Below are 27,601 nucleotides of genomic sequence, written 5' to 3'. Positions count from 1 at the left end.
ACTGGACAGCACACACAGGAAAGTACACACTGGACAGTACACACTGGACAGCACACACAGGAAAGTACACACTGGACAGCACACACTGGAGAGTACACACTGGACAGTACACACAGGACAGCACACACTGGACAGTACACACTGGACAGTACATACTAGAACATACAATAAATACAAACATTTAAGGAAACAAACAAAAAACTACCAAAAAACCAACCAACCAACCAAAACAAAACCAGAACCCAAGGAGGCACTGGGAAGAGGGAACATTTTTCTGAGTTATACCTTCAGGAGCTTAACCAGGACCTCATAGTAAAGATCACAAGAAAAAGAAAGAAAACTATGTTGAAGTATGTTAAATTGTATCCTGACTTAAGACAGCTGCTCTTCAAATAAGCAAATGTCCCAGTGCCTAACTGGCCTGAGGAAGGAGAATTCCAGCACCTTCTAGCCAGTCTGTGTGGGCAGCTGTCTGAAATTCAATCAGAAGTGAAGATCTGTGGCCCTCTCCTCTCCCCAGCCCTGAGCATGTTACTGAGACCTGCTCGCACAGCTCCTTCCCAAACACATCTGCTTACCTATCAACAGAAACTGAAAGACAAGATAGTATTCTTTCTGAGGCATACTCTTATGTAGCCCAGGTTGGCTTCTGTCATAGTTCATAGTTCCTGTTTCTGAATCTTGATTGCTGGATATATATATGTGTGTGTGTGTGTGTGTGTGTGTGTGTGTGTGTGTGTGTGTGTGTGTGTGTGTGTGTGTATGTATATATGTATGTATATATATATATATATATATATATGAGAGACAGGAATATGTCAGGGAAATCTCATGGTTCTCATGCATACTTGTGATACTTGTGTTTTTCTATGCAGTTTTCTTTGGAGGAGACCTGGCCAGTGGGGTTTAGCGCTGGCTAGGCTGGAGTCCTTCCTCTGTGTCTTGGGATAGCAGGCATGACCTATGCACGGACAGCTGTAACTCTGTAATAGCTTAATTTGTTGATGTAGGTATGGTTTTGTCCCTTCATTGTTGTGTCAAGCCTTCTGTTCACTGACTGAAACCCTTCCGAGGGACCACATTAACTAGAGCTTCACTCATCCTCGTTTTGAAATTCAAAAGGTTCCACACCGATTGCTGTAAGACTTGATCTTGCCACTTGTTTCATTCAGCCTTTCCCTTCTGCATGTGACCATGTGATCCCTTGAGTAACAGAAAAGGACCCGCTTACCTCCTTCCTGGGATATCTGTTTCCTCAAGTTATACGTGGATTTCCCTCAGATTTGAAGCTCTTTTCTGTTTTGCATTAAGCCGCTTGTTCAGTAATCCAGACTGCAATTAGGAAAGATGATTGTGTTACTAAGGTTTTATTTCTTCAGGTATGACCAGCCTCCTTTTTAAAAAAACCTTAGAATTAACTTTCCAAAGCAAAGAATAGTCTTTAGTGAACTTTGTAGTAGGTAGTATGGCTATTCAGAACCAAGACTCTAACAGCTTCATCCACCCATAAACATAGACCAGGGATCTCTCTTATTGGAAAGGAGGGGATCTTAAGGCTTGGGTTGGAAACCTCAGAAGGCAGCCAGTACTCCTGGAGCCTGAGAAGAACAGCATCTCTGATTCCTGACCACTCAGTGACTCTTTATTCCTTGACCTGCCCTTTGGTGAGTACCACAAACTACAGAAATTCTCTTATAAGCAGTGACGAGATGCAGCCTCTCAAGATCTTAGAACAACAAAGGCATGGGGCAGGGGTAGAAACCAGCGATCTCTCTTTATTTCCTGGACAGTGTACTGGTTGTTAACTGCTGGTCTGTGTTGATGTCTCTGGTCCCTATCTGGTTAGGCCCAGGAAAAAGCTATATAAGAAACAGACATTAAAAGGGTTTGTGTGGAAACTCCAGCTTATTTTGAAGCACAAAAGAAGAAATATTGTGGATATCAAACTCACCTTCCTGAAAGGAAAATAATGTACCATTGGAATTACTTCCACTTCTCACGGACCTATAAGGCTTGAGGTGGTGGGCTGAGTGAATATTTCCAGCCTGAATGTTAGCCGTGAATAAGTTAGAACTTTAAAACTCTCTGTTTGTTATGAGTGTGGTTGTGGGCTACGTCTTTAATCCCGGCATTTGGGAAGCAGGGGAGGTGTATCTTTGACTTTGAGACCAGCCTGGTCTACAGAGTAAGTCAGGACAGCTAGGGTTACACAGAGAAACTGTCTTCAAAAACAAGAAAAGCCCAACTCTGCTGAACAGTCTGAATGTAGGGTGAGGTGTGGTGCTGGTGATTGAGGTTGTAGGGGTCAATAAATAAGCTATATAACTATTTTACAGCAATATTCTAATCTACCTTAAGAAACTTAGAAGCATAAATTATTAACAAAACTGGGAAGATCGTTGACATCTAAAATAGGAGATTGATAGAGAAAAAACAACAAAACCAAAGTTGGTTCTGTGACATAATTATCAAGTTGATAAAACTTAGCAGGACCAACTTTAAAAAAAAAAAGAAGGTAGACATTACAAATATTAAAAAATAAATGAGTCTGGTGTGGCATGTGCCTTTTAAGCCCAACACTCAGGAAGCAGAGGGAGGCAGATCTCTGAGGTCACCCTGGTCTACAGAGCAAGTTCCAGGATAGCCAGGGTAACACGAGAAACTCTTGTCTAGAAAAACAGACACAAAAATAAATAAATACATAAAAATAAAGGGGCTAGACATGGCTCAGTAGGTAAGAGCTCTCTGGAGTTCAATTCCCAGTGCCCTCAGAGCAGCTTGACAGCCTTATATAACTGTAGTCTCAGGGGATGTGCGCTTTCTTCTGGCCTATAGATGTTATGTGCAGACACAACACCCATATACATAAAATACCTTAAAAACCACAACCGAGAGAGGCCATTATTACAGCTACATCTCATGGGCATTCGAAGGGCGATAAAGCAATGGTGTGAGCAGTTCACCCACATGAAACGAACCACTTCCTTGAAAGATGCCCTATTTTTAAAACTCGACAAAAACAAAATGGCAGTCTGAGTAGATGCGTATTAAGAAAACCTGCCTGTTTCAGGTAAGTTCCCTTGTGGTTCTGACAAATGAGGAAGAAATGAACACTCCTTAAGAAGATAAAAGAGCAGGCCCTGGCTGTGAGGCCAGCATTCTCTTTGCAGCAAAATCAGACAATACAGGAAAGGAAACTGCAGACGGGTACGTCCCATGACCACAGATGGGACAGTTGTCAAGAAAAGTAACAGCAAATCAGCTTTAACGATGTATGAAAAGAACACCTGTCTGGGAAAATTCCTCCCTTGAACCCCCCCCCCCAACTCTTGGGAGTTATTTCTCACTTTTCTTAATCTGTTAGCTCTCCTTTAAAAAAGAAAGAGTGGAATTAATCTTAGGTATGCAAGACTTGGATCAACATCCAAGAAGTCAATAAAATTTACCACATTGTTAGAGGAAAGCAATCATGATCCTGTCAGTGGATAAAAGAGAAAAAGGTGTTTAACAAAGTCAGATGCTCATTTGTGATTCAAACCTAAATGAGCAAGGTACAGAAGAGGGATTCCTCAGCTTGTAAAGATCTTCTAAAGCCCTGCGGCTAATGCACTGAAGATTAGACACTGGAAGCGTCCTAAGGTCAGCAGTGCAGCAAGTTGTCACCTGCCACTCTTCCAACCCTGGAGAGTCCTGAGGAATCACACTTTGTTCCCATGCAGTGCGATTATAGACCGCCTGAATGTGAGGACTCGTGTAACCGGAAGTGCAAAGTTTCACGCACAGTGTCCGGGAGTCGGCTGCTTTCCCTGTCTCCTGTTTAGAGTTTGGAGGCGAAGTTGAGACAGTCTCACTGTACAGCCCTACCTGGCCTGGGACTTCTGCCTCCTGGATGCTGGGATCAAAGTATTTTAAAACAACCTAAAGGATGGTTCAGCAGGAAGTCAGTCCTGAGGACATGAGGACAACTCCCTGAACTTCCGTAGAAGGAGAGAACCAACTCTTGCAAGCATGCCCCCAAACTTCTTTTGTATCTGGTTTTGTTTTGTTTTGAGACCGGGTCTTACTATGTAGCGCTGGCTGTTCTGGAACTCACTGTGTAGATCAGGTTAACCTCAAATTCAGACATCTATTCTGCTTCCCAACTGCTAAGATTAAAGGTGTGCACCATTATGCCCAGCCTTCCATCTGTTAAAAAATAAAAAATGTTATATAAGCACTCTGAAGATGAAATTCTTAGTACATTCAAGATGTCTTTACCTAATATATTCAAAATTTAAGGGAAAAAACTGTTAAAAACATAACAGAAGAGGATTAAATAGAGTTCATGGATAGAATAATATCAAGATGTTAACTGACTTCAAATTTCTCTATAGATTCAATACATTCCAAATAAAAATATTAGCAGTTATTTGATGAATATCAACAAATATTTCAGTTCTTTTTATGGCAAAGTAAAAGACTTCAAATAGCTCATTATTAAAGCAAAAAGGGGGGGAAACCGGGAAAGGGGATAACATTTGAAATGTAATTAAGATAAAATATCCAATAAAAGAGCTGGCCTCATCCTACCTGATCCCAAGGCTGAACTCTAGAGCACTAATTATCAAGGCAGTGTGTGGTATTGTCAAACATAAGTGGAGTGATCTGGCAATCGTTGGAACAGTATATCAATGCAGGACTTGGTAAATATCAAATGACCTTTGATAAGGGAACAGAAGTACACAGTGGAGAAAAAACAGTCTTCAACAAATACTAGATGTCTGCAGGCCAATTAAAAAGATAACAGAAAGTCAACAGTCTTGGTTTGTTCATACTCTGCTGCGATTATAGGAACTGCTTAACCAACAGAGCCGTTTATCACCACTTTGGAGGCTGACAGTCTCTGATGAGGACGATGTTATTAGACTCTGGTGATCTCAGTTATAGATGATAACCTTACTTTGTCCTGCTGTGGTAGATAGAGAAAGAGCACCTCTCTCCCTCTCTCCCTCTCTTCTATCTCTCCCTCTCACTCTCTTCTCCCTCTCCTCCTCTCTTCCCCCTTCCCTTCTTTCCTCTCTCCCTCCTTTTCCTCAAAACAGGGTCTTTCTACATAGCCCTGACTTTCCTGGAACTCTGTGTAGACCAGTTTGCAGGTTAGCCTCGAACTCAGAGATTTGCGTGTTTCTGCCTCCTGAGTGCTGGGATTAGAAGTGTGCTCCTCCATACTGGGCTAATTTTCCCTTTAAACAGAGCAGAAATGGCATCTCTTAAAAGGTGCTTATCCCCTGTGAGAACCAGCTCCTGTCACGTTTCCATCTGGCCCTAGTTACCTCCCAGAGGCACAGTTAGGACACTATTGAGAGTTAGGATTTCACGTTATGAATTAGACGGAAGGATACGATTTAGTCCAAAGCAAAATGGTTATAGAGCCAAATGTAAAGCACGAGACTCCAAAGCTTCCAAAGGATAACAGGACAAAAGGTGCTGTGAATATTCAAATATAGCACGGAAGACCGTCAGTAAAGCCTGGTTGACAGCTGAGACTTCATTAAAAAGAAACTGCAAAAAGAAACAAAAAGTCCAGAGATTAAGAATATTTGCAGGGGGCTGGGGATTTAGCTCAGTGGTAGAGCGCTTACCTAGGAAGCGCAAGGCCCTGGGTTCGGTCCCCAGCTCCAAAAAAAAAAAAAAAAAAAAAAAAAAAGAATATTTGCAAATACCATGTCTAGTACGTGGCTGTATCTATTACAACAGCCCCTTAGATCTCAGCAATTCAAAACACGTACCGCCTACATTTAAAATGGGCAGAAGACCCGATCAGACACAAGAAGAGATACAGGCGACAGGTAGGCATATGAGATGTTTGGCTGTGTCCCCAAGGAATTACAAAGTAAAATAATGAGGTATCACTACATATCTTTTAGAATGGCCAAAATTGGCACCCTGAAAATAACAGTGCTGGTAAGGACGTGACATAATGGTAACTGTCATTCACTGCATTAGAATGCAAAATGTAGCTGCCGTAAAAGACACTTTGTATCTCATCGAACTTAACAGCTTGTTAAAAGTTCCCACACTTGTGTTCTCAGTCTGTCTCCAAATAAATGGAAGCTTTCCATAGCCAAACAAAAATCTGAACATGGGTACCTACAGCAATTTTATTTACAATTACCAATACAATTGTCTAATATTCCAGTGCATGAATGGATAAGCTGATCATTGGAAATGATTAGTTATAGGAACCTAATGAGACATGAAGGAATTTTATCTAATTAATAATAATTTAAAAGGTGTTGAGGCATTATCTTACTCTAGTCCTATCTGAATCTTTGTAGACCAGGTTAGCCTTGACATCATCGAGACCCACCTGCTTATGCCTCCCCAGAGGGAAGATTACAGAAGTGCGCCACCACACCCAGCTTGACATAGAGGAATTTCTTTTAAAGATTTATTCATTTAACATGAGTATTTTATCTGCATGTATACCTGCATGCCAGAAGAGGGCGTCAGATCCCATTAGAAATGGTTGTGGGCCACCATGCAGTTGCTGGGAATTGAACTCAGGACCTCTGGAAGAGCAGCTGGAGCTCCTGCTGCTGAGCTGTCTCCAAGGCCCCGTGCATGGAAAAATTTTAGTTATTATTAAATTAAAGAAGCCAACCTGAAAAGACTAAGTCCGTGACATTCTGCTTGTTTGTTTGTTTGTTTGTTTGTTTGTTTGTTTTGTGACAGAGTTTCTCTATGTAGCCCTGGATGTCTGGTAACTCACTCTGTAGACTGGGATAACCTCAAACTCCCAAGGGAGTTCCAACTCCTCAGATCCTCTGTCTCCCCACTGCTGGGATTAAAGATGTGTGCTTCCACCACTCAGCTAGTCCATGACTTTTCTTAAAACTTAAAAAAAAATTTAAGATCTTATTTAATTTTTTTGTTTGTTTTTGTTTGTTTGGTTTTGACTTTTCAGTCTGTAGACCAGTGTAGCCTTGAACTCAGAGCTCCACCTACTTCTGCCTCCCAAGTGCTGGGACAGGGTGCTCACCTCCACCTCCTGACTCACTTTAAGATTAAGATCTTATTTTATGCGTATGGGTGTTTTAATAGCATGTATATCTGTGCAGCACATTCATGCCTCCTCAGAGGCCAGAAGAGAGCACTGTGTTCTCTGGAACTGGAGCCTCAAATGGTTGTTAACCACCTGTGGGTCCTGGGAACCTAACCTGGGTCCTCTGGCAGGTAGAGCAGCCAGTGCTCTTAACCACTGAGCCATCTCTCCAGCCCCTTCTGTATCATTCTTAAGGCAAAGCTCTAGAGACAACCAACACACATCTGTTACCCTAACACTTAGAAAGTAGAGGCAGGAGGATCAGGACTTAAGAATCATTCTGGGCTACATAGAAATGAAGACTATCATGAGAAGCATGAGATCTTATATTGACCCCTTCCCTTAAAAAAAAAATAGACAACCAAGAATAGTAAACCAACATTTGCCAGGGAGCAGTGAAAGGGTTGGAGGTAACTAGGCAGCATACAGGGTTTTTACAGCACTGAAACACTTGAATAGCACTGCAGTGGTGAGACCATGCCACTGGTTTGTCCAGCTAAGGCAATGTACAACATCAAGGTACATGGGGCTAGCAAAATGGCCCATCGGAAAAAGGCACTTGAAACACAGTCCTGGCAACCTGAGTTTGATAACCAGAAGCCATATAGGGGTGGAAGGAGAGAACCCACTCCTGATGGTTGTCCACTGTCCTCATCTGCTTGCCATGGCACTGTCCCCACACATTCCCTTCATGTGCACACATGCAATAAATTTTTTTTTTCGTTTTTCTTTTTTTCGGAGCTGGGGACCGAACTCAGGGCCTTGCGCTTGCTAGGCAAACGCTCTACCACTGAGCTAAATTCCCAACCCCATAAATATATTTTTTTAAAGATTTATTTTGTGTGAGCACACTGTTGCTCGCTTCAGATACACCAAAGAGGGCATCGGATCCCATTACAAGTGGTTAAGAACCACCATGCGGTTGCTGGGACTTGAACTCAGGACCTCTGGAAGAGCAGTCAGTGCTCTTAACCGCTGAGCCATCTCTCCAGCCCACAATAAATAGTTTTAAAAGATGGAACCTGAACTGTGGCAGTTGGGTAATGAGGATCTGCCACTGTGCAGGGTACCCATTGTGACACACGGACTAGAAGAACTTACAGTCTCTCGAGCATTCAAGACTCAGAACAAAGTCATGTTCCTTCAGAGACTAAATTCTGAAATTCAATTTCCAATTCATATGTTTTCTGTTAGCATATAGAGAGGAATCCATGATTTCTCCACAATTTCTCTCTGTCCTGGTTTGTTTTTTGTTTTTGTTTTCCTTTGTGAAGAGCGCCCCCTCAGAAGAAACAAGAAATGCAGATAATTTTAGGAGCACTGACAGACTTAGGGGTACCTAGGATGTCCAACAGCCATGTGGGTTTCAATTAACACAGAGAGACAGGATGAAGACCTGAGGTTTCAGTCTTTTTTTTTTTTTTTTTTTTTTTTTTTTAGTTCTTTTTTTCGGAGCTGGGGACCGAACCCAGGGCCTTGCGCTTCTTAGGCAAGCGCTCTACCGCTGAGCTAAATCCCCAACCCCGAGGTTTCAGTCTTTAACTGGGGTTAAGGGCTATGGCAGAAACATGGGTGGGGCTGAGGTAACACAGAAAAAAGACTCAAAGCCAAGGTGGTAAAGTCTTGTGCCAACAGTTTAATCTAAGTTGTAAATTAGCTGGCTAGAGAAGGAGTAGGGATGGGAAAGTGGCATCCACACAGGAACTCTGAAGGAGTGGTTGCAGAATTCAGGCAATGGTATGACTTGGTCAGTTGTCACTCAAAGGTTCATGTGGTAAAGGTTTAGAAGGCCTGTAAGTCACTGGTGACATGGCCTAAAGGATTGTGGTACATAGTTCTCCCTGATTTGTGGTCATGGTGTGAGGGTCTCCCTCTGTTGATTATTTCCTTTTCCATTGCCACCTGGTGACCTTGCCCAGAGGCCCACAGCAGTCCAGTTGTCACATCTTGGGCTAGAACCTTTAGATCATGAGTTAGCTTTTCCCTTTATAAGTTATTTACCTCACACATTTCCTTACAGAAATAAAACAGTCACCAATACAGGCAGCCAAAGGAGTCTTAATTATTATCAAGGGATGCATGTCAAGTGACCTGGTGTGGAGGCACACACCTCTAATCCCAGGACTCAGCAGGCAGAGACAGAAGGAGCCAGCCAGAGCTACACAGCGAGACCCTGGCTGGGGAGGTAGCTTACCCTGCAATAACAAGGGCCTGAGTTGGATCCCTGGACACATTAAAAGCCAGACATGCATTTGTAATCTTGGTACTAAGGAGGTAGAGACAAACTGATCCTTTGGGCTTGTTGGCCAGTTAGTCTAGCCTGTTAGGCAAATTGCAGGCTACTGAGAGATCCTGTCTCTACAAACAAGTTGGTCATCTCCTAAGGGAGGATACCTGAAGTGCTCCTCTGGCTTACACAGAAAGAAAAGGAGGCTGCAGCAACAGACATGGTTAAGTATCTTCCCCTTTGGCTATCAGGTTTGCAGATGTTCTGTAACATTGTATTAATTATTACCGTGACAAAATACCCAATGAGCAACTTAAGGAGTGGTGTATTGTAGCTCAATTGCTCACAGTTTAAGGAGGAACCATCTGTTTGATGAGGGCAAAGCAGCAGGAATGCGGCAGCTGGTCACGTTGTGTTCGTAAGAAGCAGAGCATGCTGGCGCTCCATTCACTCTATTCAACCTACCAGATGTTGCTGTCCACATTAGGGATCCGTATTCCCTTAGATAACCTCTTTGGTAACAGCCTCACAGGTAACCCAGAGGTCTGACCTTTAGCTGATTTTTAAGTTAACCATTACAATGTTACAAGCTTGGGCTGCAAAGAAGACTTAGCAGTTAAAAACACTTGTTGCCCTTCCTGAGGACCAGAGTTCAATTCCCAGCACCCACATCCGGTGGCTCACAACCATCTGTAAGCCCAGCTCCCAGGGATCTGATACCTCTGGCCTCTGCAGGCATTTGTATTCCTGTGTATATATCCACACAGTAACAAACATGTCTACACATGTATGATGTTTCTTTTGTAAGAAATATAATCTTAACTTTAAAAAGGTCATAAACTTACTTTATCGTGGTTGTTGTGTGGATGTGCATATGTGGCTGGGTATATGACCGTGGGCACGCCATGTGGTCCACCTTAGCACGTTATGGAAACTGAAAGACAATGTTGTAGAGTGAGTTTTCTACTTCTACCTTTCCATAGGTTCTGGGAGTTGAACACAAGTCATTAGACTTGAACTGTTGATCTGCTGAGCCATTTTGCCTGCCCTTTTTTTTTTTTTTTTTTTTTTTTTTTTCCGGAGCTGGGGACCGAACCCAGGGCCTCTACCACTGAGCTAAATCCCCAACCCCCCCCCTTTTTTTTAAACCTTAAAGAGAGGTAGCCCAGGCTAGCCTCAAACTCACTGTGTAGCTGCAGCTGATTTTGAGGTCCTGCTTTTCCTTGCTCTTCCTCCCAAGTGCTATAATTACAGGCACGTACCGTATATCAGCTGTAACATATCCTTTCAAGTTCTATTCGTTTGTTTTCATACTGCTATGCTGGGATTAGATCCAGGGATTTAGGCAGGGATATGTGAGGCATGCGCTGTACCGCTGAGCTACACACCCAGCCCATATTGTCCGTGTTTCTCTACACGTTAACTTTTACTCAGTGCTTTAAGATAACGAGCATTTTCCAAAACTGCGTGATGTATGCATGCTGTGTGTGTGTGTGTGTCTGTGTGTTTGTGTGTCTGTGTTTGTGTGAGAATGGGCATGCCCATGGCACTCATGTAGCCAGAGTATATATAACCTTAGGACTCTTCTCTTATTGCTGCCTAAACTGGGAATCTTGACATTTTGACTAGGCTGGTTGCCATCAAGCTCTGAAGATCCTCCTGGCTCTACCCCCAGCCTCGTGTGCTAAGATACAGGCGTTTACAGCCATGCTTGGTATTTTAAGTGGGTGTTAGGGATTTAAACTCAAGTGCTTTTACCAACTGAAGCATTTCCTGACTCCTGCAACGAGCTGTTTTTTTCTCTCTATGTAATAGCCCTGGCTGTCCCAGAACTTGCTGTATAGACCAGGCTGTCCTTGAACTCAAGTCCACCTACCTGCCTCTGCTTCCCATGTTGGGATTAAAGGTGCGTGTGCCACCACTGCCAGCACAAAGGATATTTTTAATTTAGGCTTAAGTAGTAGTTACATCCTTTTTTTTTTTCCAGAGCTGAGGACCAAACCCAGGGCCTTGCGCTTGCTAGGCAAGCGCTCTACCACTGAGCTAAATCCCCAACCCCCTAGTAGTTACATCCATCATGAGGGATGAATCCATCATGGCAGGAAGACGTGACAGTAAGTGACAGGAACACCAGCAGGTGCAAACTGGAGTGATCCGAGGCCTTGAAACCTCGGAGCCCCAGCAATGTATTAACTCTAGCATGGCGTTAAGTATTCAGTTGCCTGTGACCATGGGGGACATTTCACTCCAAGAACCACAGAGGCCCCAGTAGTTGAGGTGCTGTTGACTCCGTTTTTGTCATGAGCTACTGTTGTGTGACACTTCCTGGGGGAAAGTGAGCAAACGTCTTCTCACTGCAGATAGGGGAAGGATGCTACCAACAGGTTACTCACAGGAATGTGGGTAAGGGGCTGCTTACTTAAATGATGACAAGACAGCTACACCATCAACCCACTCCAGTGTGGGAGACAGTTCCTGAAAGCTGGAGGCCTGAGGTGGTTCAGCTGGTTTGAGAGTATCCTCTTGGTTGGTCTCAGCCTCTTCCAGGAACCTCAGCTGGTCTGCACTCCTCCCGTCCCATTCTGAGGGGCCCATCCTCCATACATGGAGCCCTGGCTGTCCCGGAACTCACTCTGTAGACCAGGCTGCCTTCAAGCTCAGAGATCCATCTGCCTCTGCCTCTGCCTTCTGAATGTCAGGCCTAAAGGTGTGCACCACCGCTGCCTGGTTTGAGGTTTGTTTTTTTAAGATTTTCTTATTTATATATTTTATATGTATGAGTGCTTTGTCAGCACGTACATCTGCACAACAGAAGTGGTCGTGGGATTACAGTTATAGACAGTTGTAAACTGCCATATGGTGCTAGGAATTGAACCTGGGACCTCTAAGAAGAACAACACCCATTGCTCTTGACCACTGAGCCATCTCTCAAGCCCCTGGTCTCTACTTCTTCCAGTCAGGATTCTTACCTGAGAATGGCTTTCGACAGTCCTTACAGTTTATGTCTGCTTGGAGGAGGAGAGGCCTAATGTACTTGGTCGTTTTCAGATGTTTATCCTGAGGCAAACGAGTTTCCTTACTGGGATCGGCAAACGAGTTTCCTTACTGGGATCGAAGGCTTCACCTCTTTAAAACGTCCTATATCAAGTGAGCTTCATTCCGGGAAGTAGCTTACTTTGGAGAAACTTGCCACACAACAACTTTTAATAGAATGTCATTTGTAGCACTTTCTCCAACGTAAGTTTCAAAAGTAGATTTGGAGTTAGAGAGATGGCTCAGTAGTTCAGAGCACGTGTTGCTTTTGCAGAGGACCCAGGCTGAGTTCCCAGTACCTCTGTGGTGGCTCGCAACCATCTGTAACTTCCAGTTCCAAGAGATCTTACCTAATGCCTTCTGACCTATAAGGGCCTCAGGCATTCATGGGATGCATACACAGAAGTGCAGGTAAAACATTCATATACAAAAAAGAATCTAGCGGGGTGGTGGCAACACACTCCTTTAATCCAAACACCCAGGAATCGGAGGCAGGCGGATCTCTTAAATTCAAGGCCAGCCTGGTCTACAGAGCGAATTCCAGGACAGCCAGGGCTAAACTGAGAAACCTGTCTTGAAAAAATATAAACAAACAAACAAACTAAGTCTAAAGAACCTTACTGAGTAGATTTGGGGGAACTTCATACGGTTATCACATACGTGTGCCTGCTCACTGTTTTTCCCGCCACACGCATGCGTGAAATGTCTTAGCGCATACGTCCAGACCATGGATTTTTTTTTTTCCCATTAACACTTTAGCTTTTCAAGCCTGTGGAAGAATGAGGTTGTTGTGAGTGGTCAGAACCATCTTGGGCCAAGAATCCAAATAGTCCTGGTATTTGGCTTTTATGTCTAGCTATTCATTTCCTAAAAAATGACGTCATGCAGCCGTCTGTGTGGAGAAGCCTACATTGTGTTTGCTCCCTCTGCCGCAGCCTGTTCACACCCGAGAGGCTGGGGGGTGAGGCTGGGGGGTGAGGCTTGGGCTTTTGCAGAGCTGAGGTTGCTTCTGTGCGAAGCATAGAACTGGTTGCTCTGGTGGAAGAGGAGGCTGCATGGCTGGTGCTTTCTCTGATTGGATAGGCCTCATGGCAGCCAGTAGGTGTCTGAGCCCCTTGGGTAGCTCTTGAGTAATGTCACTTGAAAGGGAAGTCATCATTCCATCTTTGCAGTAATGAGTTTGGTGACCATACCCAGTGTGGTTATCCCAGTGCACTGTGACCTCTGGTTGGTAGCCTCATGCTGAATTCTTAGGCATGAATAACATGTATTTGCACCCCAGATATTGACTCTGACCTAAAAAATTCTGTCTAATGAATCAATGTATTTACTGGGGTTACTTACATGAGTGAGAGTGAAGGGTTACTTACGGGAGCTTGAGTGACTCCACTGGTAGCTACAACACCAAATGCCTCCCCCTGCAGATGCCCAGGACTCACCAACCTCTCATTGTGGTAAACAGGGTGAGACAAAGGGACCAAGTGCAACTGAAACTCCTTCAAATTAAGGGCTGCATGGTGTCCACTAAGCTAAATCTTCAGCTCTTGAACACATTTATGTTAAAAGCATTTTACTTGGAGATAAAATGCATTATTATCTCAGAGGAAAACTAATATTTTTTCAAACGTTTATTTTGTGTATATTTTGTCTGCATATATGTGAAACCACTCATGAAAGCTGTCCTTGGAGCTTTATAACCAAATTGCCTGCACCTAGGCTGGTCAGAATCTTTTCCCTCACACTTGTTTATTGTTTTTACAACCCTGGGGAGGGTCTTTGTGAATCTTGTAAATTTCAGGACTTTCTGAGCTTTGTAAATTTTATTTCTTGAGTATAATGGTTCTTTCTCCAAGAAGAAGTATTTCATTTGAGAGGGAATGTTTAAGGTGGTAAGAGTACAACAGGCGGGGTTGGGGATTTAGCTCAGTGGTAGAGCGCTTGCCTAGGAAGCGCAAGGCCCTGGGTTCGGTCCCCAGCTCCGAAAAAAAGAACCAAAAAAAAAAAAAAAAAAGAGTACAACAGGCATTTGTCTAGAATGCATAAGCTTGGACCTTAAAAAAAAAAAAAAAGAAATTAAAGAGCAGAGGAACAAATGGCCAATATGAGGATAGTAACACCAAGACCAGCCTAGGCTGTGTGATCAGGGATGTAGATATGGAAGGAGACCCTATCAAAAAAAAAAAAAAAAAAAAACAACAACAAAAAAACAAAAAAAGGTGTGTGTTGGGGGATCAAGAGGACCAGATCAGTAGCTCAGCAGTTAAGAACACTGGCTGGTCTTCCAAAGTACATAGGTCTGAGTTCCAGCACCCATATGGTGGCTGACAACTAAGTCCAATTCCAGGGTTTCCAAAACCCCCTTTTACCTCTGTGACAGCCATTAAGCACTCACACATACTTAAAATGGAAATAAATCTTTAAACACAGACACACACACACACACACACACACACACACACACACACCAATTGACACAGATTCTGCAGGTTGTAACAAAAGGACACTTTGGACACTGACACATGGTCTCATGGTTGGCATCAAATTTGCTGTTTAGTCAGAAATTTCTTAAAACTCCTGATCCTCTTGCTCCACCTTCTGAGCGCTAAGATCAGCGGCGTTCACCGTCACCTCTGATGTTACGTGGTGTTGGGAGTGGCCCTCAAGTTGGGCAGGCCCTCTATCAAGTAAGCTAGACTTCAGCCCATGAGCGCGTTTACATCAAAGTGATTTCACTTGGAGAGAAAATTACTAATAACTCAGAAAACAGGGGGAAAGCAGTATTTTTTTTTTAAGATTTATCTCATGCGTGTATTTTGTCTACACACATGTATAGGCACCATTGTGTGCCTGAGGCCTGCAGAGGCTGGAAGAGGGCACCAGGTACCCTGGAACTGGAGTTCTGACTGGTTGTGAGCCACTGAGTGGCTGTTGGGAACTAATCCTGGGTTCTCAGTGGGATTAGCAAATTCTCTGAGCTGCTGAACCATCTCCCAGCCCCAAGACTAGTAACCTAGACTCACATATGAACAGATCATTTAGGATTTGATCTTACCTGTCTGCCTAGTTTCAGTAAACACAGTGATTTCTAGTTGTATCCATTTTCCTTTGCGGTTAAATAAAATTCCACTGTGTATATGTTCTACATTTTATTTATCAACATGTCTGTTGGATTTCACTGGTTCCATTTTCTAGCTATGGAGAATAGTGTGCCAAGAGAATATACTCAAGAGTGGTAAAGCTGGGCCATACGGAACATCCATGTTCAGTGGTTTGGTTGTTGTTTTTTAAGGCAGAGTCTATTTAGCCCTGGCTGTCCCTGGAACGTGCTGTGTAGACCAGGTTGGCCTCAGACTCACAGAGATCCTTAGTGTTTTTGAGGAGGCTCTGGGCTGACTTCTGTACGGCACACACCAGCTTACATTCCCACCGGCAGTGCGTGAGGGTTACTCTTTCTCCACATTCTCGCCAGCATTAGATGCTTGTTTTTCCGGTGATAGCCAGCCAGTCTGGAGGGAGATGGGATTTCAAAGCAGGTTCAGTGTAGGTCTCAGCATCACATGAGGATGCTGAGTAAAGACAGGCCATTTGTGTTTACTTTTTGTGTGCGTTGTTATATTTTGTTTTGAGACAGAGTTTCAGGTTGCTCAGTTTGGCATGAAAACTGTGTGGCTGAGATTAACCCTGCTCCTGCTGCTACAGTGTCCGACACCATACCCGATACTGTTTCCATTTGTTCTAAGAACTGTCTGTTCTGTTCATTAACTCATTTAACATGTGTATGGCTTCGGAGTTGTTATTGTTTAATTTTTGTATTTTTAAAGATTTATTTTTTTTATTTATATGAGTACACTGTAGCTTCTTCAGACACACCAGAAGAGGGCATCAGATCCCATTACAGATGGTTGTGAGCCACCATGTGGTTGCTGGGAATTGAACTCAGGACCTCTGGAAGAGCAGTCAGTGCTCTTAACCACTGAGCCATCTCTCCAGCCCCCTTGTTTGTATATTTTAGTTACTAAACTGATGCCTGACACAGAACCTGAAACATTTTTTTCTCTTTCCCTGGAGGCTCTGCTTTTTTTCTTTTGAAGCTTACTTGGGAGCAGTGACTGAAACACTGTTTCTCATTTCTCCTTAAGCAGGAGCCTGGGATTACAGCTAGAAGGACTGCTTAGCTGTCAGCGATAATTAGCTCCCAGGGCTCCCAGCTAAGCAGCTCGCCATGAATGATGAAGGTAATGGGGCTCTTTAGGGACCTGGGTTTCTTCACGGCAGTAAGGAAAGGTCCCAATCACTCCAACACCACCAACCCTGGGGGTACACATCAGCACTGCGGTGTTCAGCACTTCGGTGTTCAGGTCTCCAGCCTATGAACTCACACTCACACTTGGCTATGATTGGCTTGTGGTCGTTCTCCAAAATGGAGGCTCTCAATGCTTTGACTTTCCTTCTAGATGTTTCTCAATTCACCTGGGTCTGTTCTTGTCCTCCACCTTCAGTCATTACCGTCAAAGTTATCTTCATTGTCCAGTGTGAGGCTGTAGCTGCAGTAACCAGGATTGGCCACCTGGACCTGTGGTACAAATCAGAAAGCCACACTGCTTAAAATTATTATTTTCAAAAATGTTTTGCAGACCTAAGGGATAGGGCTCACCAGGTAAAAGCGCACACTCCCAGGCCTGACTGCCCATACGACTGAAGGGAATTGTGAAAGGAAAAATAGCAGTTCATGGGCTGGAGAGATGGCTCAGCAGTTAAGAGCACTGGCTGCTCTTCCAGAGGTCCTGAGTTCAGTTCCCAGCAACCACATGGTGGCTCACAACCATCTGTAAGGGGATCTGCTGCCCTCTTCTGGCCTCAGATGTATATGCAGCAGAGCACTCATACATTAAAGTTTAAAAAATATTAAAAAATAGCATTTCACAAATTATCTTTTTGTCCCACACATACAATAAATGTTAAAAGTTATTTGAAGGCCTGGAGAGGTGATTCACTGGTTAAGAGACCCTGCTGTTCTTGCAGAAGACCCAGGTTCAGTTCCCAGCAGCTACTTCAGGTGGCTCATAACCCCATGTAACCCCAATTCCAGGGGATCTAGCACCCTCTCCTGACTTCTCAGGGATGCAGGGAAAAGAGGTGAAGTATGAATAAGTAAGTGAAATACATTAGGTTAACTCGCTTTCCAGAGCATAGGGATGTGTGCATGTCAGTCCCAGTACTCCAGAGGCAAAGGCAGAGTCTGACGCCTGCCTGGTCTATAAACCTACTTCCTAACGTTTCCTCAGAGAAACCGCCACAACCAGATGACTTCAGCAACTCGCACTAACCAGTTAAGGTAGGAATGGCTCATACATGTGCTTTCCATTCCAGTAAAAATTGGTTTATTCTGTGCATCAGATTTTGGAATGTACTTGTTTTAATAATATACCATAGACTTTCCTTTAATTATATGTTCTTCCATTGCTATGTAGGAAGGTACTGTAGTATCACATGGAATAAATTATTTTTAAAAAGATTTATTTTATTCTGTGTGTGTGTGTGTGTGTGTGTGTGTGTGTGATCATAGGATGCTTGCAGAAGCCAGTGGACGGCTTCTAACCCTTGGGATACATTCTTAGAGAGCAGTTTGGGGTTCAGGGGTATGCAATATATTGCTTCTAAAACCCAGTCTTCTCAGCCTCTGTGCAGCACCTTCTGTTCCTGTCCCTGTCTCTGCCACCTTCCTCTTGCTCTGGCCATGGTGAGAATTCCTTAGTTCTTGGACTCAGTACCTTCCTCCTCACATTCCAACAGTTGTGCCATTGTCCGACACTGCTGACTGGCACCCTTAACTCTTTTAGATCCACCCTTCCTCTTGGGATCTTCTGACTGTATATACTGTTTCCATCATGTTACAGGATTTATCAATTCCTTTTTGAAAATGGAGGCATGTGATATAATACCAGCACTCGGTGACAGGATCATGAGTTCCAAACCACCATAGGCTACACAACAAAAACTCTTGGTTCAAGAAAACAAACAAACAAACAAAAAAACCAAAACAACAACTACCAAAAAAAAAAACCCAAACAAACAAAAAACCCAAAACAACAACTACCAAAAAAAAAAAAAACCCCAAACAAACAAAAAACCCAAAACAGCAACTACCAAAAAAAAAAAAACCCCAAACAAACAAAAAACCCAAAACAACAACTATAAAAAATCATTTTCTGCCCCCCAAGAAGAGCTTTTTGAGACCAGAGACTGTGTCTGTCTTCCCATTGTGTTCCTTATCTGGAACACCATTGGCCGTGTAATCATTGAACAGGTTAATTTGCTACCTTAACACTGGCAGTTTGTGTGTCTCTCCTGTGCTTTGAAGACTAGTGAACACCGCTGTCTTTATTCTGCTAGTTGGCCGTCCTTATTTTAGGGTTCTGTCATACTCTACTGAAGCATCTGATTTTTGCATAATAGCTTTATTTTTTGTTTGTTTGTTTTGAGACAGGGTCCTATGTAGTCTTACTGTCCTGGAACTTACTATGTAGACCAGGCTAGCCTTGTACTCACAGAGATCTGCCTCCCTCTGCCTCCCCAGCGCCAGGATCAAAGGTGTGCCTTCATAACTGGTACATCATACCTTATGGGAACATGAAGCAAATTGTGATTTCTGCTGCCAAGGGTTTCTCTGCTCATTTATTTGTGCTTTGTGTTTAACAGATTCTGAGATCAAGTCTGAGAAGGAGCGATCCATTTTAAACCAGAAATGTTCCGAAGAAGTAAAAACCCCAGAATTATCACAAAAGTTCCCAAGGGCTAATTCACAGGCATCTGAATCCAAGGAAGCTTGTGCCCATGAAAGTCAGGGAGATGGGAGCCAAGGAAGCTCTGCGACTCAGGGTTTGAAGGGTGTTGCTAAAAAGGACTCCACAGTCTGTAGGGAGCACCTGCCAGAGAACACCCAGGCTTCTTCTGCATTTGACAAACACTTGAATCCCAGCCAAAGTGGTGTTACAATTCAAAGAAATAAAACGGGACAGAGAATCTTTAAATGTGACATATGCAATAAAATGTTTAAATATAACTCAGACCTAAGTCGGCATCGCAGGAGTCACACGGGGGAAAAGCCTTACGAATGCGGTCCGTGTGGGCGGGCCTTTACTCACAGCTCAAATCTTATTCTTCACCAGCGAATTCACACTGGGAATAAACCATTTAAGTGTGATGAATGTGGGAAAACTTTTGGGCTCAATTCCTATCTCCGTCTGCATCAGAGAATTCACACTGGAGAAAAGCCGTTTGGGTGTAACGAGTGTGGGAAGGCCTTCAGTAGAAGTTCAAGTCTCATTCAGCACCGTATAATACACACAGGGGAGAAACCCTACAAGTGCAATGAGTGTGGGAAAGCCTTCAGCCAGAGTCCCCAGCTAACTCAGCACCAGAGGATCCACACCGGGGAGAAGCCCCACGGGTGCAGCTGGTGTGGAAAGGCTTTCAGTCGGAACGCAAGCCTTATTCAGCACCAGAGGATCCACACGGGGGAGAAGCCCCACAAATGCACTCAGTGTGGGAAAGCCTTCAGCCAGAGCTCCAGCCTTTTCCTTCACCACAGGGTTCACACCGGAGAGAAGCCCTACGTGTGTGGAGAATGCGGACGGGCCTTCGGCTTCAATTCTCATCTTACGGAGCACGTTAGGATTCACACTGGGGAGAAGCCCTATGTTTGCGGCGAGTGCGGCAAAGCCTTCAGCCGTAGTTCCACTCTGATGCAGCACCGCAGAGTGCATACCGGGGAGAAGCCCTATCAGTGCGCGGAGTGTGGGAAGGCCTTCATCCAGAGCTCCCAGCTTACCCTCCACCAGCGCGTTCACACTGGAGAGAAGCCTTACGAGTGCGGCCTCTGTGGGAAGGCCTTCAGCAGGAGATCAGCCCTCACTCAGCATCGGCGGGTTCACATGGGCGAGAGCCCACAGGAATTCGAGTGTGGCCCAGATTTCGTCTATGACTCCTCCAGCCACCTGTCCGCTGGAGAGAGACATGGCGGGACCTTCAGCCACAGTGCGAAACTTGTCCTGCAGTGGACGATCCGAAGTGAGGAAAAACCCCGGGGTTGTCGTGAGTGTGGGAAAACTTACAGCTCTTCCTCACAGTCCATGGACTATCAGAGAATTCAGGCTGGAGAGAAACCCTCTACATGCCAGGAATGTGGTGGGAAAGCTGGGAGCGGGGTGTCGCCCCTTACTCCACACCATGTGACTCGTGTTGGAGAGAAGCCACAATTGAAGGATGGATCGGAAAGATACTTAATTCAAATCAAAAAGATTTTCCAAGAAAGACATTTTTAATGTGACAGATGTGGAAAACGGTTTAGAAACTTCGCTTTATATTAGGTAGGATTCCATAATGAAAGGTAAACTGTTACCAACAGACTGGCGAGTTAGGAGGCTGGGGCTGTGTGGCCTACTGTGTCACAACACAGCAGGCCACCTTAGCATCGGGTCAAGTTTAGGGTTTTATCGCAGGGTTGAATTCCCACAATGAAGAGCAGTTGATGGGAGGCGTCAAGATGATGACGTATCTCTTCATGGGCGATTGTAATTACCCAGAGACCTGGGGGATTAGGCTTGTCATGTGTGAGAATGTTGATGATGCTAAGGACAAGATATGGCCATGGATGGCAAGCATGTGGATGGTCTGGGAACCGAGGTGGCTCTGCCCGTGGCTGGTGGAACCAAATGTAGGTTCTCTAGGCGCAGAGGAGACGGAAGCTTTGGGGAGCAGCCACTGTGAGGCCAGGGGCAAAGGCTGCAGAGACATCAGCACAAACCAACAGCTGTGGTGACCAGAGCTGAGGGCCAACAGTGACAAGGACAGCTACAAAGAGTAAAACTCTGGCTAGAGATTGTCCTGCTGGCTATATTTTAAGGTCTTTTGGTCCTCACTGAATTAACCATGTGCAGTGAACAAATCTTGTGATTTCCGTTCTCTTCCGCCTACACAGCCTGACTGCTGCCCGCTCCCAGGTAACCTCATTACCAGACTTCCCTTTTTCACAAAGTGCTATCCTTGTTTTGTTTTTAAACGTTTTGCCAGGCACTTGAGTGACAGAGACAGGTGGATGGATCTCTGTGAGTTTGAGGTCCCAGACCAACCAGGGCTACGTAGACCCTGTCTCCAAAGAAAAAAAGTAGTTTTGAAAAGTATTTTAGATTTCACTTTTTGTTTTTACTGTACTCCTTTTTTGTTTTGTTTTTGTTTTTTTATTACTGTTTTGGTTTTGATGGGGGGCATGGGTGCCTGTATTCCCCCTTTCACCGTCTACTGAGGTTATCCTGTGAGGTCGGTGCCTCCACTCTAAGAGCAAATGGATTCAGAATCTACCATTTTTTCCCCCTATGGAAGCTGAGCAAGCTGTGTTTTTTCTCCAACGCCATGTAACATTTCTCAGTGAAGCATGGTTGGATGGACACTAGGTTGCCGGAATTCAGCCTGCATACCCACCATGCTGTGTGCCCCAGGGTCAATGCAGACACCGGGAGGTTCTTGATGGTGTTAATTTATATTGTAATTTTTAACCGCAGGATGTACGAATAAGCCATCAATGTTGTATTCACATTGGCTAAGGAATTCTTACACCCAGTTTCCTTCGACTTAATGACGCCAATTAAAAAACTGTGAAAATCACTATTGTTCTAGAGTGATGGCTTGATTCAGCACAGCGCCTGCCTAGCATGTACAAAGCCCCTGGTTTGATCCCTAGCCCTGTAGAAGCTGGGCATCTTGAACCACACCTTTAATGTTAGCATTCTAGAGATTGAGTCAGAAGGATAACAAGTTCAAGGCCACGCTTAGCTTCAAATTCAAGACCAACCTAGGCCACGAGACCCTACCTAAAACAAAACAGAAAGCCAAATATGTAGGTAATCAGTACTAGGCAAGCAATACAAGCCAAGGGGTTGCTAGTCATATTAAAGTTGGAAACAAACCTGAGGGAATTCACCTTGGAAAAGGAAGTTGTTTGTGTGGAAGTTACTGTTCCGTGCAGGTCAGCTGTATGGCATCACACACGGCGGAATGACTGCACTAGAAGCAGCTACAACTGGTTCTTTCAGGCCCTAACCTTTGACCTTGAATGACCTCATGCCCCAAGTATCTAACCTTATCTTGTACAAATTACCTATTTTCGATGCCCACAACCCATGACTACCAAGGAAGCTAATGGTAGTGTCGATGACCTCGTTCTGGTCCCCAGATGGGAGAAGGTCATCCGAATATTGCAGTAGGCACTTCTGGGTAGCGAGACAGTTCTCAAAACTCTTCAAGTATCTGGCCAAACACATTAGAAGAATTACCGGAACCCATGAATACTGTTGCTTTCTCCAAGATGGGGGTCTTCCCATTCAAAGGCAAAAAGGTCTCTGCTGTCAGCATAAGGGTGCAAGCTCAGATGGCATCTTTGCGATCTGTGACCCTGAGCCACTGTTGGGGTCTTACTGAGGAAGGCGTATGTGTTGGGGACCACAGGGTGTCGTGTTTAACAATCTGGTTAATTGCTCTAAGATCTTGGACTGATTGATATGAACAATCATATTTCTTGACTGGTAGAATTGGAGTACTGAAGGAGGACATACAGGGTTTATGAAGTCTGTCCTTTATGAGCTCAATGATAGGTTTAAACCCCAATCTTCCCTCTAAGGGAATAGGATAGGTAGTGCCTCCTTTAAACACGTGTATAGGGTGTTTCAGCTCGATTTGGATGGGAGGACCCTGCAAGTCACACCGACAGCCTTCTTGGGCCCAAACATTAGGTTTGATTTGTTTTCCAGCCCAGGGAACCATCAAATCAAGGGAGACCTTTGACTTCATCCTGAAATATGTTAATTCCGCTTCTAATTTGGATATCAGATCTCTCCCCAATATGTTGTTTCCTGCTTCTGGAACACAAAGAAACTGTGTTACTCTTTGTCTATCCTGAAAATTAATTATAGTTTTGTTTTTTTTTTTTTTCAGAAAGTGGAGGAGAGAATTCTCCCCTCACCTTGGTTACCACCAATTTTTCTGAGAAAAGGTTCATCCCTGGGAGATGAATGGGGAGGAATGGAATTCCCCTGATCAAAAAGAAATATAATTTCTTCCTCCATAGGAACTATCTTTAAGGGGTTGGGGATTTAGCTCAGTGGTAGAGCGCTTGCCTACGAAGCGCAAGGCCCTGGGTTTGGTCCTCAGCTCCGAAAAAAAGAACCAAAAAAAAAAAAAAAAAAAAAAAAAGGAACTATCTTTAAAGTCTCTCAGGAGGTCTTGTGAAAAGTAGACCCTTTGATTCCCCTCCCCAAATTGTCATTAAAATTTGTGAGGATAATGATCCTTTCTCCATTCTGGGCATTCCTTCTCAAAGTGTCCCACCTTTCCACACTGGACACAATTGTTCTCTGTTCTTATCATTTCTCCTTCACTCCTGGTCTGCAGTAAGCACCCCAGGGCCTCCATTACCAGAACGGCATAGTGATGACATTGTTGGGATCCTAAGCCTCTGTTCTGTTTCTGGGGCATTTGGTTCACAGAGGAAAAGCATGACCTTAGCTTTCTGTTTCTGCTTTTTTTCGTGCCTTTAAGACTGCTCTTTCTGGGCCTCTGCAAGCAAATCTTTAAGTTCTCTACCCTTCCAACTTTCTATCTTTAGTAACTTTTAAAAGATGTCTGGCCAACTGTTGGTCATAAAATATAGCTTTAGCATCCCGTGGCCAAAGGAATCCTCCAGTCTTAATCTAGAATATTTTCTCATTTGGTCCTTTAAGCATTCAGCTGGGAAGCCAGGCAGTGGTGGTACATACCTTTAACCCCAGCACTCAGGAGGCAGAAGCAGGTGGATCTCTGCGTTTGAGCCCAGCCTCGTCTACAAAGCTAGTTCCAGGACAGCCAGGGCTACATAGAGAAACCTTGCCTCGAAAGAACAAAGAAGAGAATTCAGCTGGAACTTCATGTCCCTTGTTTTGCAAAAGGCCTTAACATTCTGAGCTCAGGGAAGTGATTTTCTTATTTGCTGGTAATAAGGACCCTCAGACTCCTCACACATCCCCGGGAGTGGACTTTATTGTTATTATCCCATTGGGATCCTGACACTAGGTCCAGCTAGGTGTTCCCTTATCACCGTCTTTTCTTCCCCTAAGAAAACAATACCCAGGATTGATATTAATTCACCCAATATATAAATCTGGAGGCCCAATAATTGATCCAATTGGTTTGATTCTCCAAAGGGCTCGCCTAAAAGAGGTTTAAATTCTTTTAAGGCTTTTTACTTGAAAACCATTAAGGGGAGCAGTCATAAGTCCAGTTTTACCACCCACTAAGGGAACCTCTGTAAGTGGGTACACTGGATGGGAAGGGACCTTGTGTGGTCCAGCTTTGAGGATATTGGGATATGAAACTTCCTATATTCTTTTTTTACATTGTTCTAACTCCTGTCTTAAAGTGGGGTTACTGGGACTTCTGGGAGGAAGTTGGGAGTGGGGTAGACAGAAATGGGAGATAAAGAGTTGGTAGAAGAATAGGTTCCATATTTCTCCACCGAACAGTGTGTTCAGACCTGTAATAGAAATACCCCACTTCTGGTACCTACTTGGTTGCTTTCAATTGCTGATGAAGCACATTGACCAAGGCCACTTATTCAGTACAGCATTTAATTAGGGGCTTCCTCACAGTTTCAGAGGCTAGTCCAGAATTGTCATGGTGGGGAGCATGGTGGCAGGCTGGCCTGGTGCTGGAGTAGTAACTGAGAGCTCACATCTGATCTGCAAGTTGTAGATAGAAGTGGGGAGGGGGGAGCTGTGTGGGCTTTTGAAACCTCAAGCTCCACCCCCAGTGTCATACCTCCTCCAGCAAGGCCACACCTCCTAACTCTTCCCCAACAGCTTCACCAGCTGAGAACCAAACAGTCAAATACATGAGTGTAGGAGATAATTCTTCTTCAAACCACTACATGCCCTCACTGAAGCAGTTTAGCAAACAAAGCGTTTGTTCATCTTACAACTCTAGGTTTGAGTCCATCGCTGTGAGGAAGTCCTACTACCACAACAGGTGATTCAAGATTTTATTGACAAAATAGTGCTTTTACCTGCAGGGCGCTCTCTCTCTCTCTCTCTCTCTCTCTCTCTCTCTCTCTCTCTCTCTCTCTCTCATCCCAGAGCCAAAATTCTCTTAAGAGTTTTTCTCTTAATGACACAGGGTCTCATGTAGCCCAGGCTGGCCTAGAATTTGCTATGTACTCAAAGGTGACCTTGAACTTGAGATCCTCTTGCCTTTAGTTCCATAATGCTTGATCGTGGGCATGCTCCAAATCCGATTCCTTTGCATGCTATGAGGCACCCTTGAGCACATTTTTTCCCTCAAACACATGATGTAGAAAATGTGTCTAGGCTTTATTTTGGGAAGGAAGAATGGCTGAAAGGAGGGAAGAGAGAAACGCAGCAACACATAAGCATTTGTACAGCCATGGAACTTTCTGTTTGGCACCGTGTTTCTGTGAGTCTTCTGTCCTGGAAATACACTGAGTAAATTAAAACCATACCCCAGCTTAAGCTCCTGGGGCAGAGTGGTGGGGCAGATCTCCTGGGAAGTGTTGATACAAACCACATCTCGCCTGAAATAGAGCAACAGAGGTTATTTTGAGTCAAATTTGAGTAGCCATGGCCTGGGAACATAGATTTAGGCTGTTCCAATGTTAAAGTGGTTACATGAACTTTTATAGCCACAGAACAAAAGAAAATCATAGACTGTGGCATTGCCTTAATAAACTGGTGTGAGCATCAATCATGTGGGCAACAGCAGGTCAGGGAACTCTAGGCTATAGTTCTCAGGTGATGCTGACTTTTTAGCTTTTGTATTGGGAGAAGCCAGGGGTCCCTTCAACTGATACATTTCACAGGTTTTTACCTGTTAGTTAAAGGGATGCTAGCTCACAAAGTTGGGCAATAAGTGGATATTGAGGAGACTCAAGAATATGGTTCTGGAGCTGTAACGTTCTGACTATACAATTACCAACGTCTAATCAGATAGTCATCCGTGTAATACCTTTAGCACAGGTGGAGCTTTGAACTATTTTTTTATAAAGGAACTTTAGTTCACAGAAGCATGAGGAACAGCTTGACCTTTTCCTTATTGTGGGTCCTGGGACTAGAGACGTTAGGAAAATTTATGACTAAACACACACGCACACACACACACACACATACACACACACATGCACGGGGGAGGGGAGTATGCACAGGCGAGGTGTGGCCAGGATGACTCCACAATTATAGTAGACCTCTGTGCACAGCTGTAGAGCCCTAAGTCTGTCCCCACTGTGTATGAGGACCAGGGAAAGACAAAACAAAAGCCCCACCCACTTGCAACCAGGGGCACTGGGCAGTGTCATTGGCTGCAGGAGATGGAGCTAAGAGACCAGGGTGATCAGAGAAGGAAGAGAAGCAAGGGGAGTAAACGTCTTCAAACAAGAGAGTAAAGGCGTTCAGGATAAGCAAGTGGTTCGTACACTACAGATGTAACCCAACTGCAGAATCTGCACTCACATGCACCCCTGAGCTGCCCAAACCCTTGGGGGCCTCAACAGATGTGTGCTGGGGGGTTCTGGATTTCCAGTCTCAATTCAGACTAGTGCCAAGGGCTGCTGGGACAGAGACGTGGCAGGTGAAGGACAAAAGCAGCCAATGCTGGCTTTTTCACATCCTGTGTTGACATGAACTTTCATCTGACCTTAAGTAAGTTCCATTTGCATTTCTCTTCTAAGAAACCAGTTCAACCAGTTATGGCTGCTAGCCAGGTGTGGTGATGCACACCTCTAAGCCCAGCCCCTGGGAGGTGGAGACAAGAGGATCATCTTCTACCACATAATGATTTTGAGATTGGTCTCCCACACCTGAAACCTTGCCTCAGCTCTGCCTATCTCTGCCCCCCAATAAAGAACCGTGTGTATTTACGAGATCTTCTCACTCACAGCTACCAGGATTGAAAGGTTTGACAGCACTATGTGCAAACATTTCCACCCACCTTCAACCTCAAAATTAACGCTGAGTGGAGGTGGCAAGCCCGCTTTGGGTACGGCAAAGAAGTGAGCTTTTGCTTCCAAGAGCAGTCTGCTCTGCTTCCAACAGTTGAACTTCATTGCCCACATTTCCTCCAAAGGATTAATAGAATTGTCTGTTAAAATGGAGGTGAAGTCCCATTAAGAAAACACACACCAAGGGCAGCCAGTGTAAACTAGGGCAGCAGTAGTCTCTATC

General features: G+C 44.3%; 1 protein-coding gene and 1 long non-coding RNA gene across 5 annotated transcripts in view; one reads left to right on the top strand and one right to left on the bottom strand.

The window, feature by feature from the left end:
* Zfp251 (zinc finger protein 251) overlaps positions 1-22,007 on the top strand; it is a 30,154-nt gene extending 8,147 nt beyond the window's left edge. For 2 of the 4 annotated variants that reach the window (XM_087558520.1, NM_001191911.2), the window contains 1 exon segment: positions 19,044-22,007. In XM_087558520.1, coding sequence (XP_087414646.1) covers positions 19,394-20,668 — 1,275 coding nt within the window. In that variant the 5' untranslated portion in view covers positions 19,044-19,393 and the 3' untranslated portion in view covers positions 20,669-22,007. 4 annotated transcript variants of the gene reach the window in all.
* Positions 22,008-25,717: 3,710 nt separating this feature from the next.
* The window catches only part of LOC134479930 (uncharacterized), a 65,585-nt gene continuing 63,701 nt past the window's right edge, over positions 25,718-27,601 (bottom strand). Inside the window, exon 4 of the long non-coding RNA XR_015625725.1 lies at positions 25,718-25,959. This is a non-coding gene — a long non-coding RNA (uncharacterized LOC134479930). The remainder of the gene's footprint in view (positions 25,960-27,601) is intronic.

The sequence above is a fragment of the Rattus norvegicus genome, chromosome 7, assembly GCF_021556685.1.
Source record: "Rattus norvegicus strain SHRSP/BbbUtx chromosome 7, alternate assembly SHRSP_T2T, whole genome shotgun sequence".
NCBI classification, from domain to species: domain Eukaryota; kingdom Metazoa; phylum Chordata; class Mammalia; order Rodentia; family Muridae; genus Rattus; species Rattus norvegicus.
This window is presented reverse-complemented; position numbering and strand designations above follow the sequence as displayed.